Raw genomic sequence first — 12,526 nt, 5'->3', positions numbered from 1 at the left:
CTTAGTCTTGGTAGGAGACAGCACAAAGCCCCAGCGTGTCGCCCAGGACACCACACTGTCCAAGCTCTCCTGCATTTTACGAAAAACAAACTGAAGATTCTGGCCACGCTTCCAGAAAGCCCCATCATCCGCAAACAGCGATCGTCCCACATCACCATCCAAGGAGCCAAACAGACCATTGATCAGGATGTTGAATAGAGCTGGGCTGATCACACTGCCCTGCGGAGCCCCATTCTCCACCCCAACTGACTCGGATAGCTCTGAACCCACCCTTATCTGGATTGTTCTGTCACATAGGAAGCCCCTGATCCACCACCACATCCTCCCCTGCACACCAGCTCTGTACAGAGACAGCAGCCCATCCCTCCACAGCATATCATAGGCTTTCTCCATATCCAGGAACACAGCCAAGACCACCTCCTTGCTCGCCAAAGCCCGCCTGACCTCTAGATCTAGAGGTGCTACCGCGTCCATAGTGGAACACACCTGCCGAAACCCAGACTGGTACAAAGCAAAGAAACTGCCCAGGAAGTGCACCAAATGTGAGGTGACCATACGTTCCATCACTATACATACAACAGATGTCAAAGCAATAGGCCTGTATGAATCCGGGGCCCCGTGGGTTTCCAAGGCTTCAGGAATGGAACAATGACCACGTGTCTCCACTCAGCGGGCAAATGACCAGTCCCCCAAACAAAGTTAACAAAGGACAAGACCTCCTCCAGGAATAGATCCCCAAGGTGATGCAGCAGCAGGTACCCAATCCTTCTCTCCTAGGAATAGTATCTCTCCCAGAACGAATGGCTCTCTTGAACTCTACCATAGAGAAATAAAGGTTCAGGACACTGGATTCCTCCCCAACCTCTGTTAGCTGACCCATAAAATTCGACACCACCCCCTCCCGGTAAGCACCATCCTCGGCCGAGATGTTCGCCGAGCTATGAACCCTCTGAAAGTGAGCTGCCAACAGATTCGCCTTCGCCCCATCATCCGACACCAACTGGCCCCAATCAACAAGCACAGCCATCCTGTGCCGCACCTGTGCACCCAACATCCTGCAAACCATACTCCACAGTGACGTGAGAGTGGTACGGGACCCCAACGTGCCACAAAAATCCCTCTAGCCAGCCTTCTTCGCACCCCTAACCACCCTCCTAGTCTGCACTCTCAACTTCTTATAGGCCAGCACATACACTTCTACCGGATGCTTCCTGAGCTGCCTATATGCCCGATTCCTAGCCCATCTGGCAACGCCACATGCTTCAGTCCACCATGGGACCACTGACCACCTAGCAGGGACCCGCTTCCTAGGTATAGTGGCCCCAGCCACCGATTTCACACACCCAGAGATGGCCGAATACCATTCATCCAGCCATGGCGAGATGCTCCAACACCTCCCACATACAAGCCACCGCTGCAAAGTCAGATGAAGCGAACATCAGATCCAACCCTGAAGAACAAAAACCATCCCCCCTGAACCAAGTAGGCCTCCCATCATTCAGCACCACCAGCCCTGACCGATCTAAAAAAATCCTCCAAAACCCTACCATTCCCATCAATGTGCCGGTCCCGCCAAAAACCGCTGTGGGCATTAAAATCCCCAACCCACAACACTACCCGGGGCAGAGGGCACCCACAGAGGAGACACTGGAAAAAGGTTAAATTAAGGTTAAAATATAAAATCATAAGAGCTAAAATGAGAATTGTAATATAAAAAGTTATATAGATATAAAAATAATGTTGATCATAAATCTATGGTAAAATACTCTGTTTAAAAATAGCACGTATAAAGAAAGAATACATAAAAAAATAAATAACTAGATAAATAAATAACCTAATTAATTAATTAATTTAAAAAATAATAGTAATCAGTTAAAAGCTAAGCTAAAACAAACTTCACTCAATGTCTGTCTCGTGCCTCCAACAACGTTCGGAGGCTGTAAACGCTCACCCCACACTGCCCCAGCAACACAAACAGGGTGCGCCGCTCGTACCCATACCTTTGGCAAGGTAGCAGGACATGAGAGACCGTTTCTGGTTCCCCATAAACACGCCTCCCATCTGGGTGCCTGCCCATCAGGAACAGACCACACCCTAGACCACAATGTCCCACCCTCAAACGGGTCAGCACCGCATCATCCCTCCTCCCGCAACACAAGTCCATTCTCCATTCACCCACCACCCTCTGCAGGTCATAAAAGGCTCTACCCTTCTTTCCAGTATGCCAGGAGGCCCACCACAAGCCTCTGACCTCCTGGCAGATCACAGCACGATATACAGGCGATCCCAATCCCACATCCAATCCCACACCCCATTTCCGATGGAACTCTTCGCCTCAAGGCCTGCCCCCTCGTTACCACCCACACCCACATGAGGAGGAACCCAAACAAAACCCACATCACAGCCCTCCATCCTCAGCTCATATAGCAACATCCGTACGGACATCAGCAAATCCGGTCTGGAACCCATGTTCATGGGATGTTGGAAACTTTTCAATCAGGCTTCAAGGCACAGCATATAGCTGAGACAGCACTGGTGAAAGTCATGATGTTTTCCTTGCCACAGATTGATTTTTGCTTGACCTCACTGCTGCTTTTGACACCGTGGATCACAATGTGTTAATTGATCGCCTCAGACAGCATGTGGGTGTCTCAGGTTTGACTCTGAAGTGGTTCAGATCGTATCTTTCAAACAGAACAGTAAGCGTCAGAATGGGTGGTTTCTCGTCTGCCTCCTTGCAACTCCCCTGGGGGTGTTCTCCAGGGTTCTGTGCTGGGACCACTTCTGTCTTTTGGGGATATTTTCCATAGTTTTGACATAAGTTTTCTTTTTTTTTTTTGCTGATGACTGCCAACTTTATATCTCCCTTGGCGGTGAACATGGCAAATTGCTGGACAACCTAATAGACTGCCTGTCTGAGGTGAAGAGGTGATTGTTGGCAAATAATTTGCCTTCCTCTCATTGCTGGAATTGTGAATAAAAACAATGATGATTTCTTGATGTGTTCAAAAGTACCAGACGTACCAAATCTACTCAAAATGTCTAAAGTACTTTAGAGTTCAATCAAATCGAACATTCGTTTTTGCCTGAAATGATTCACTAGCAGAGTCTCGGTTCCTCTTGGGCCTTTTGATACTCATTTACAGATTTCACCTTTTTACCTGTTATAAAACCATTAAGATAGCAAACAATACATGAGGCCATATATGGACTCACAGCTGTGCTGCACTCCCTGTTCTGGCTGCAATGATTCAGAAGGAACATCCACACCTAAAACTAATGACTAGTGAAGGGAAGTACAGCAAGATTCCCCATCATTGCGTTCCTGCGGTTAGACAGGGTGGCCGCAAGAGCCGTGGCTTACAGCTGACTCCAAACTAGCCAAACGAAGAGACAGGATGGTTACCTTGGACTTTACGGCGGTGACAAAACCGGTGGGCATCGTGAGAGTTCTGGAGGTCATCTTCTTGTGTATCACCTTCAGCCTGATGGCGTCTGTGGGCTACTCCACTGATGTTTTTTGGACGTGGTGCTTGTTCACTTGGTGCTTCTGCTTCTGTGTCAGCTTTCTAATAATTCTCCTGGAAGTCACCAGCCTCAACACAAAACTGCCAATCTCCTGGGATGATCTAACTACTTCCTTTTCCATGCTGGCTACTCTGATGGTATGGTAACTTCATTCAAACTATGAGTATTCTTGGTTTTGTGTTCATTTAATGACTAATTACAGTTTCTTCACAACAATGAGAATGTCAGAGTCCAAAGATGAAAGTGCAGCCGTATCAAGATAAGAGCCACTAGGGTTTTGACAGTACATATGAGGAAAATCCAGTTAAGCCTACAAAGTGCTTTGATGGGATGGGATGGGAGCGTGGTTCTACAAAGGAATACTAGGGGTGCTAAAAACAAGCTAAACTGCCTGGTTCCCCAGTAAACTTTGTTTTATTTAGATTTCTTGTTAAACTCTTCCTTTAGGTGTAAATCTCCACCGTCACCTAAAGAAGGAGCCAGCAACCAGAAAAAGAATATTCTTCTTTAGTAACCTGATACCTTAGTCAGAATTCATGTTAAAATTTGTTGCTTTTTTATCGCTGCATCACAAACTTTTGTTTGGTAATTAATTGAGCGTTCAGCATCTTTACAGTCGTGTGTTGCACCTCTTTTTGCAAATATTGTTTAGATGCTTTTTGCAGCTTTTCTGCTCAGCAGTGACTTATTCAAACAGCAAACAGATGTGTGTTGTATTGTGCAACAGAACTAATCTTTCACAGTCGCACGACTTTGTTTTTAAAGGCTGAACATATCCTGTGATGTCATGTTTGGCTTTTAGCCATGTTTTGGGAAATTGATGTGAAAAATAGCATTTTTTGGGGGGCCTCAAAGAAGGGGTCTGTGCATTAGACACCAAGGAAGGCTGGGGAGACATTTCAGCTGTTAGGTTAAGGCGTTACAAAGACGAAGGTTTTGCTTTCGGCTCTACAAAAAAACACGAGGGGGTGCTAAAAACAAGCAAAACTGCCTGGTTCTCCTTCAATGGGTTTAGTTTGTTCTTTTAAAAGGAACTGTTGTATTCAACCCTGAAATCAATTGTACCCTTTTTTCCCTTTCTTTAGGATGTAGCCTGGAGGAACAAACGTGTTTGTAAAGCTTTTCTTCCACTGCTGCTTATCGTTGAACAAATATGTTTACTGCTCAAATGGAGGAACAGCAACCCCTTGTTCCTCTTCTTGCATGTTTAATCTTTCTTTATTTTATTTATTATGATTATTATTTTTATAGTAGGAAATGTGTAGGACCTTTAGACTGTTTTATCAAACAGTTTCAGAAACTCCTGTCCCTCCTTTAATAATAATAATAATAATAATAATAATAATAATAATAATAATAATAATAATAATAATAATAATATTATTATTATTATTATTATTATAAGTGTTGAGTCACTCAATTCAGTTTGAAAACTGTAAAGTTCAGATCCAAACAAATGCAGAGAGCTAATTTCTGACTGAACGTCTCTTTCATGCAGGTGTTCACAGCCTCCATCATCTTCTCCTACTTCTTCACTTGTCCATCCTGCAGCCGCATGATTGGTGTCTGTGTGACCTCCTTTCTGGCCTACATCCTGTACGCCATAGAGGTTGGAATGACTCGAGCAAAGCCTGGGGAGATAAGGGGCTTTCTTGCCACCGTTCCAGGCCACCTCAAAGTTCTTGAGGCCTTTGTGGCCTGCATCATCTTCATCTGCCTGGGTTATCAGCACTACTCATGGTCTCCAGGGCTCCAGTGGTGTGTTGCGGTCTACTCCCTTTGCTTTATTTTTTCCTTCCTTTTTATTGTTTTAACCATCTGCCGCCTGCTGTCGCTCTTCCCTGCTCCTTTGGACAAAGTCCTGAGTGTCTGTAACGTCGTGGCAGTGCTGATGTACATCACCGCCGCTGTCATCTGGCCCGTATACAGCTTTAAGTCCATCCCAAACTACAAGGGTTTTTTGTGGGATTTAAAAGTTGTTGTTTCTTTCATGACCTGTTTCAACCTTGCTGTTTACATAGCAGATACGGTTTATTCATTCAGGGTACATTTCATCAGCAGGGAGGCACAAACCTAATCCCACTCGTTCCAGATGCACCGGTTGCTGATTTTTAACGCTATCGCTGTACAGAAACAGCACATTTTATTTGACTTTGGTCAGTTTCTTTTACTGAGGGAAACGTTTAATTTAGAAATTAATTCAACTTGTTAAAAATCCTTATAAAGTATGCTCCAGAAATAGAAATGAGTTTTTTATTAGGGAATATTTGCTGTCTTACAGGTGAGAGTTTACTGACACCTGTAATCAGAACGTGATAAAAAAAAAACAAAGTAAATATTACGTAGTTTAATTAATCGTAAGGTTACACTAAAATGAATGAGTGATTTAGCCTTTATAGTAAAACCAAATCTTTGTGTGGAGCCACTTCAAATTAAAATCAGGGAAAATGATTAATTACATTCTATAATTAGCATAAGTATGCTTATGGATGTGTGTGTGTGTGTGCGTGAGTGTGTGTTTGTGCGTGCGTGTGTGTGTGTATGTATATATGTGTGTGTGTAAATGAACATGTGTGTGGGTATACATGTTCTTATGTGTTTTTAGGTATTTTTATTCTTCATTTATTATGGTTGTTGTCTGTTTTAGAGAGCGAACATCTACCGAAGACAAATTCCTTGTAAATGTAATTTTACTTGGCCAATAAATCTGAAATCTGAATCTGATCTGTAATTATTTTGTTGTTCAGTTTATGTTCCAGTTTTTAAAAATTGGTTCAGGTTTACTGAAAAATATTGATTTTCTCAGAGTGACTGTCTGGAGCATGCTAACAAACCTTTAGTAGGACAGTAACAATGAGCTCTCAGGGCATTTTCCACTAACTCTGGTGCTGAAATTGTGCAAAATAGTTTGTAATGTTTATATTTTTCTGCTGTAGACATTCTGTGCACTTTTCTTAAAGTTTTGGAAAGAAAATCCTCCTTTTACCATAATTAAATTAAATAAATACAACTTATTTTCTTTTGGACAAAGTTTTAAGAAGCCTTCAGGGGAGCAGAAGAGCCACACTTGGTCCTGTTGGTGCACATTTATAGTTTGAGATCTTAAAATTAAGGCTGCTAATAAACTGACGTATAACAGGCACATAATGATGTACGTATAATAATAAATAATCCAGAGTGTTGTGGTTTCAACGTTTCATGTAAAATGTCCTGTAAACTTTGTTTTGTTTAGATTTACAGTTAAACTCTTCCTTTAGGTGTAAATCTCCACCGTCACCTAAAGAAGGAGCCAGCAACCAGAAAAAGAAGATTCTTCTTTAGTAACCTGATACCTGAGTCAGAATTCATGTTAAAATCTGTTGCTTTTTTTTATCGCTGCATCACAAACTTTTGTTTGGTAATTAATTGAGCGTTCAGCATCTTTACAGTCGTGTGTTGCACCTCTTTTTGCAAATATTGTTTAGATGCTTTTTGCAGCTTTTCTGCTCAGCAGTGATTTATTCAAACAGCAAACATATGTGTGTCGTATTGTGCAACAGAACTAATCTTTCAGTCACACGACTTTGTTTTTAAAGGCTGAAAATATCCTGTGATGTCATGTTTGGCTTTCAGCCACGCTTTGGGAAACTGATGTGAAAAATAGCATTTTTTCACACTACTTGGTGTTTTTCTGACCACAACCTGTAAGAATCCCAAGAAAGATTCCAGCTGTGGATTTTATTTTTTCTATTTTAGGGTTTCGGTACCTCACACTTCTACAACAGCTGTGGTCTGTTCAGCATGGATACTCTTTGTTTGGTTTGTAATTAATATCTTGGAAAATAGAACAAACTGCAATCCTTAATTTTCTTATTTTTATTTAAATTGGGCCCATCAGGTTTTGGCAGAGCTGAGATATATGACACAGAGCAGCTGTCACACACACACACACACACACACACACACACACACACACACACACACACACACACACACACACACACACACACACACCGGCACATTAACAATGTTAAAAACAACTCCAGTTCTATAAAGGTGTGACATTTCCTTTTAGTTACTGGTTTGTTTCTGATCACTCTTATGTTTAGACCTGCTTTCAATGTTGACCTAAGATACGTGTAACTATTTTCCACCATGTCATCTCAGCTCGTTTTCATTAAACTTGGACGTTTTAAACCATCTCATCGTGGTTATTTTTACATTTGTGACATTCTTTTTTAATTTGCTCCGAAAGTAAGTCATGACGGAACTGAAATAAAAACATCAGAAAGTCTAAATGACAGAAAACTGTTTGCTCTGTAGGGAAATGTGTTTATTTGCATGTGAGGTTTTACATCCTCTCTCAGGTACTGAACACTCCACTGTTTTATGGATTTTAAGGCTTGGTCCTGTCTCAACAAACACAACGAATGCATCTTGTTTACTGAGCGAATACATGGGGTGTTTGAGTCATCACACATTTTCTCCTAGGAGACGTGTAGAACAGTTTAGGGGTGAAATAAATTTAGAAAAATGTAGCTACGTTGTTAGACAGTTAACGTTGTTTTCTGTAGAGCAGTGGCTCCCGAAGGTGAGGTTAGGGCCCCACTGGGGCTCCCCAAAACACCACAGTTGGTCTTAATGATTTCCAGAAATTGAAATAAAATTGAAAACAAAATTGTAACAAAAACTCAACAAAATTGTCACAAATGGATATGAGTGAATGTGAGCTGAAGGGGTTTTCTTGCTGAATTATTCAGCTTTCAAGGCATGTTTGTCAAATCAGAGATATCTGGAGTTGCAAGTCTCGACAATTACTATTTTGTGGGTGTAAAGCTGAAGCATTTGGAACTACTGCTCCAGAGGGCTTTAGCCACTGCTGGCTAGCGGAGAAGATCACAGGTTCAAATCCCAGCTGCACCATTTCTGTGGAGTTGGCATGTTCTCCTCATGCACAGATGGGGTTTTTTCTGGGAACTCCGGCTTCCTCCCACACACCAACAACATGCACGCCAAGTTAACTGGGGTGTTAATTGGGATGATGACGGCTGAGGAGTTAGCTGCCTTCCCCGTAACTGGAGGGCTGCAGGTTCAAATCTTGATCTGCTGGTCACAGTTGTTGTGTCCTTGGGCAAATGCTTCACTCACCTTGCCTGCTGCTGGTGGTTGGAAGGATGGGTGGCGCTTGTGTTCTGCAGCCGTGCATCTGTCAGTGCGCTCCAGGGCAGCTGTGGCTACAGTGAAGCTCACCACCACCAGAATCTAAGTGTGGAGTGTGAAAAGTGGAGAGAGCAGAATGTGTTGCTTTAAACATTTAACAAAGGATCTCAGAATTTAAACAATGGTAAATGGCCTGTATTTGATATAGCACCTTCTAGAGTCCTGGAACCCCCCAAGGCGCTTTACAACACAACCAGTCATTCACCCATTCACACACTGGTGGGGATGAGCAACGATGTAGCCACAGCTGCCCTGGGGCGCACTGACAGAGGCGAGGCTACCAAACAACGGCACCACCGGTCCCTCTGACCACTATCAGCAGGCAACGTGGGTTAAGTGTCTTGCCCAAGGACACAACGACAGCGACAGACTGAGCGGGGCTCGAACCTGCAACCTTCCGATTACGGGGCGAGCACTTAACTCCTGTGCCACCGTCGCCCACAATAACCCATTTATGAATGTGCGTAAAATTCACTTTTTAGTTAACGTAAGTGCTGCTGAAGTTTCTTATTGGTCTCAAAAATGACTCAAACCCTGTAGCAGCAACTATAAACTAACACTTCTTCATTGATTCCTCCTCTTTTTCTAGATTTTAGTCCTTATGTTGTCCTTTCAAGACTGATAAATTAGGCACAGTTTGAGGAAAATATGGTAATCAACAATTTGACCTAGGTCCGGGTTCTGAGCCGGACTTACTGCAGGGACCAGAGTCCATGGGCGTTGAGAAGCGAGCATGATAACGCCCAAGCAGCATCCAATCAGAGCACTGGAACAGGGGCCATAAACAGGACCGATAAGCCCAGGATGCTCAGCTAGAATACACACCACACCTGAGTTTCTGTTTCAATGAACACGCCTGTTGGGGTTTTGCGTTGATGGATTTCTTCAAGTGGATCCGGCTGAAACATCAAGACTTTGTCTTCCTGAAGGGAAAAGCAAACTAACTCAAGCAGAACACCCATTTTCTTGATCAAACACGGACGTTGTACAGCCATGGTCTTCGTGGATTTGAAGTCCATCACCCAGCCGGTGGGGATCATCCGAATTATGGCGGTCATCATCACCTGTTTGTGCTTCAGCCTGGTGGCTTCAGCAAAACCAGAGAACTCTCCATACTGGGCCTGGTGCATGTTCACCTGGTGCTTCTGTTGTTTCTTCACGCTCCTCATCATCATCCTGGAGTTCACCACGGTCAGCTCCAAAATGCTTTTTGACTGGAATGACTTCACTGCTGCTTTTGCAATACTGGCAAGCCTGATCTGTCTGTCAGCCTCCATCATATACCCCATATTCTTCACCTGCAACACCTGCCACCGGCAGGCCGGAGCGTCTGCCGTCTCCTGGGTTTGTTTTGGTGTTTATGTGGGTGAGGTTGTCTTGACCTACCTGCGCCCACATGGGCAGACTCGTGGTTTCCTCTCCACGTTGCCCGGCATCATGAAAATGCTGGAGAGCTTCCTCGCCTGCCTCATCTTCATGTCCCTGGAAAAAGGCCAGTACCACAAATCCCCAGAGCTGCAGTGGTGTGTCGCTGTCTACGCCCTGTGTTTCACCTTCACCATCATCCTCATCCTGCTCACCCTGGGAGATCTCACCTCTTACTTTCCATTCTCTTTTGACACCACTTTGATTGTCTTTAACGTCCTGGCTACAGCGATGTATCTGACTGCTTTGGTTCTGTGGCCGCTGTACAGCTTACACAACCATGGAAGACCTAGTAGCTGTGGGAGAGTCTGTAGCTGGGATAAACTGGTCCTGATCACCATCATTACAATCTTCAACTTCATTATTTACACCATGGACACAGTCTACTCTGTAATAATGGTTTTCTCTGGCAGGAATCAGTGAGCTGCTGGTTCACAAGACCAGGACTATCATTATTGAGAACTGTTGCTTGCATTCTTTTTTTTTAAAGACAAAGTTCTCAGACTTTGTTGCTGTAAACCGAATAAATATTAACTCCATTGTGTAAATAGCGTTTAAGTGGTTAAACATTAGAAATGCCATAAAGGTGATCAATAGTTGAGTGGAACTTTGGATCCATCACACTGGAATAAAACAATGCAGGTGGGGTTTATTACAGCTAATTCATGAGGCAGGTTAATGTTTAGCTTCTCTTTACATCAGTTACTCTCCTGAAATTTACTGCTTGATTATTTTAATAGAATTTCATTATAATAAACAAAAAAAGACCATCATCAAGACCAGTTTATAGAGGTTCAATGAAAATGTGAAAAGAAAATCTACTGATTAATCCAGGAAATAGTCAGATCTCAAAAGTCTTCCTCCTTGTAGACAGCGTTTACTATGAGCACAGCCAAATGAATGACAGAAAGAAAGAAAGAAAGAAAGAAAGAAAGAAAGAAAGAAAGAAAGAAAATTAATAATGATGGAAGAAGGGATTAATGGACAGAGGAATGAACGGGGAGCATTATAAGTAAAAAAGTAGATTGAAAGAAAATAAGGAAAGAAGGGGGGTGGAGGTGGGGAGGGAGGAAGGAATGAAGTAAAGAAAACTGGACAATGAATGAAACACAAGACGACAATCTGGACTGCAGAGAGAAAATAAAAGAGAATGGAACAAGGTCTGACCATAAAATCAGTCTAAATCAGTTTAAATTGAGACCTGAAAACGTATCAACAGCTGGCTCATTCTTCTTGCAGATCGGAGGCAGTAGGCGTAATTTCAGCGTAATTTCAGTCCGTAGTGTTGCCTCCGTCCCAGTCTGATTGCTGGAGAGAAGGTCCAAGAAAAAGAGTCGCCTCAGCACCGAACACGCAAATCTGACCTGTGTGTGAAACCAAATTCCGGTGCTGTTCGGTAACTTTTGGGGCCGTGCCTATGCTAATGTGTTAGTCTGGAAGAAAAACTCCTGATGTAACCAACTGGGAGGATTAGATCCCTTTATTTTTATTCTTCCGTGGACATAGGCGTCATTTTAACCGGGGACGCCGGGGACATGTCCCCGGCAAAATTTGTGATTGGCTAGCACTTTCAAAAAAGCCTGCTGACATTTGTCCCTCATTCTCCTCCACCTTTAAACCCACATTTTGTTGTTTCCGTCCACGAATAAAACGCTTGATGTGCATCTTTTATTCCTCCAGTCGCGGGTGAATAAAACATTCTTTTTTCCCGCGAGGTATTCTTCAACCTGCTCTGTGTCTAGGGATGGGTACCTTTGACATTTGAATTGATCCGGTACTAATTCCCGGTATCTAGGAATCGATACCGGTACTTAACGGTACCAATTTTTGATACTTATGAGTGTTTAATATTTTTAATTCTCTTTTATAATTAAATATATATTTTTCTCAATGTATAACCATATTTGATAAATATCACGATAAACAACATACAACTGTTTGTATTTTAACATCGTCCTTGTAGTTTTATAAGCTGATGATTAAACTGAAGCAAACATCTTTACTGTGAACTAAATTTACTGTGTATCTTCATTCCTTTTGCCGTCCTTTTTCTTTGATTTTTCCTACTGGGAAGTTAGAATTTCCGAGGAGAAAGCGAACGCACCATTAGCTTATAACAATGGTGGCAATGGAAGCTAATTTATCAAGCTAACGTTATCTTAAACAGTTTATTTAGCTGCTGGAGCAGATTAAAACGACGATGCCTCACACTTATATCGTTGTCACTGGTTTCATCTTCACCCAATCATCCGTTGCATTTAGTAAAGTGACGCCAAACTTTAGAGCGCGTTCATGTTCTTCTAGTCGGAAATTCGGAGTTCCAAGGAGAAAGTGAACGCACCATTAGTGGAACGGAAGCTAACAAATCAAGCTA

General features: G+C 42.8%; 3 protein-coding genes across 3 annotated transcripts in view; 2 read left to right on the top strand and 1 right to left on the bottom strand.

Moving 5' to 3' along the window:
- The window catches only part of atad5a (ATPase family AAA domain containing 5a), a 41,137-nt gene that overhangs the window by 17,115 nt on the left and 11,496 nt on the right, over positions 1-12,526 (bottom strand). The gene's annotated exons all lie outside the window — the stretch shown is intronic.
- On the top strand, positions 3,223-7,707 carry LOC107376602 (myeloid-associated differentiation marker homolog). The gene is made up of 2 exons (XM_015945779.3): positions 3,223-3,665; positions 5,027-7,707. The coding sequence occupies exons 1-2, from the start codon at positions 3,399-3,401 to the stop codon at positions 5,603-5,605; spliced, it is 846 nt and encodes a 281-aa protein (XP_015801265.3). The 5' UTR covers positions 3,223-3,398; the 3' UTR covers positions 5,606-7,707.
- On the top strand, positions 9,535-12,159 carry LOC107376603 (myeloid-associated differentiation marker). The gene has a single exon (XM_015945780.3). The coding sequence runs from the start codon at positions 9,721-9,723 to the stop codon at positions 10,573-10,575; it is 855 nt and encodes a 284-aa protein (XP_015801266.3). The 5' UTR covers positions 9,535-9,720; the 3' UTR covers positions 10,576-12,159.

This window comes from Nothobranchius furzeri, chromosome 12, assembly GCF_043380555.1.
Source record: "Nothobranchius furzeri strain GRZ-AD chromosome 12, NfurGRZ-RIMD1, whole genome shotgun sequence".
Taxonomy (NCBI): Eukaryota; Metazoa; Chordata; class Actinopteri; order Cyprinodontiformes; family Nothobranchiidae; genus Nothobranchius; species Nothobranchius furzeri.
This window is presented reverse-complemented; position numbering and strand designations above follow the sequence as displayed.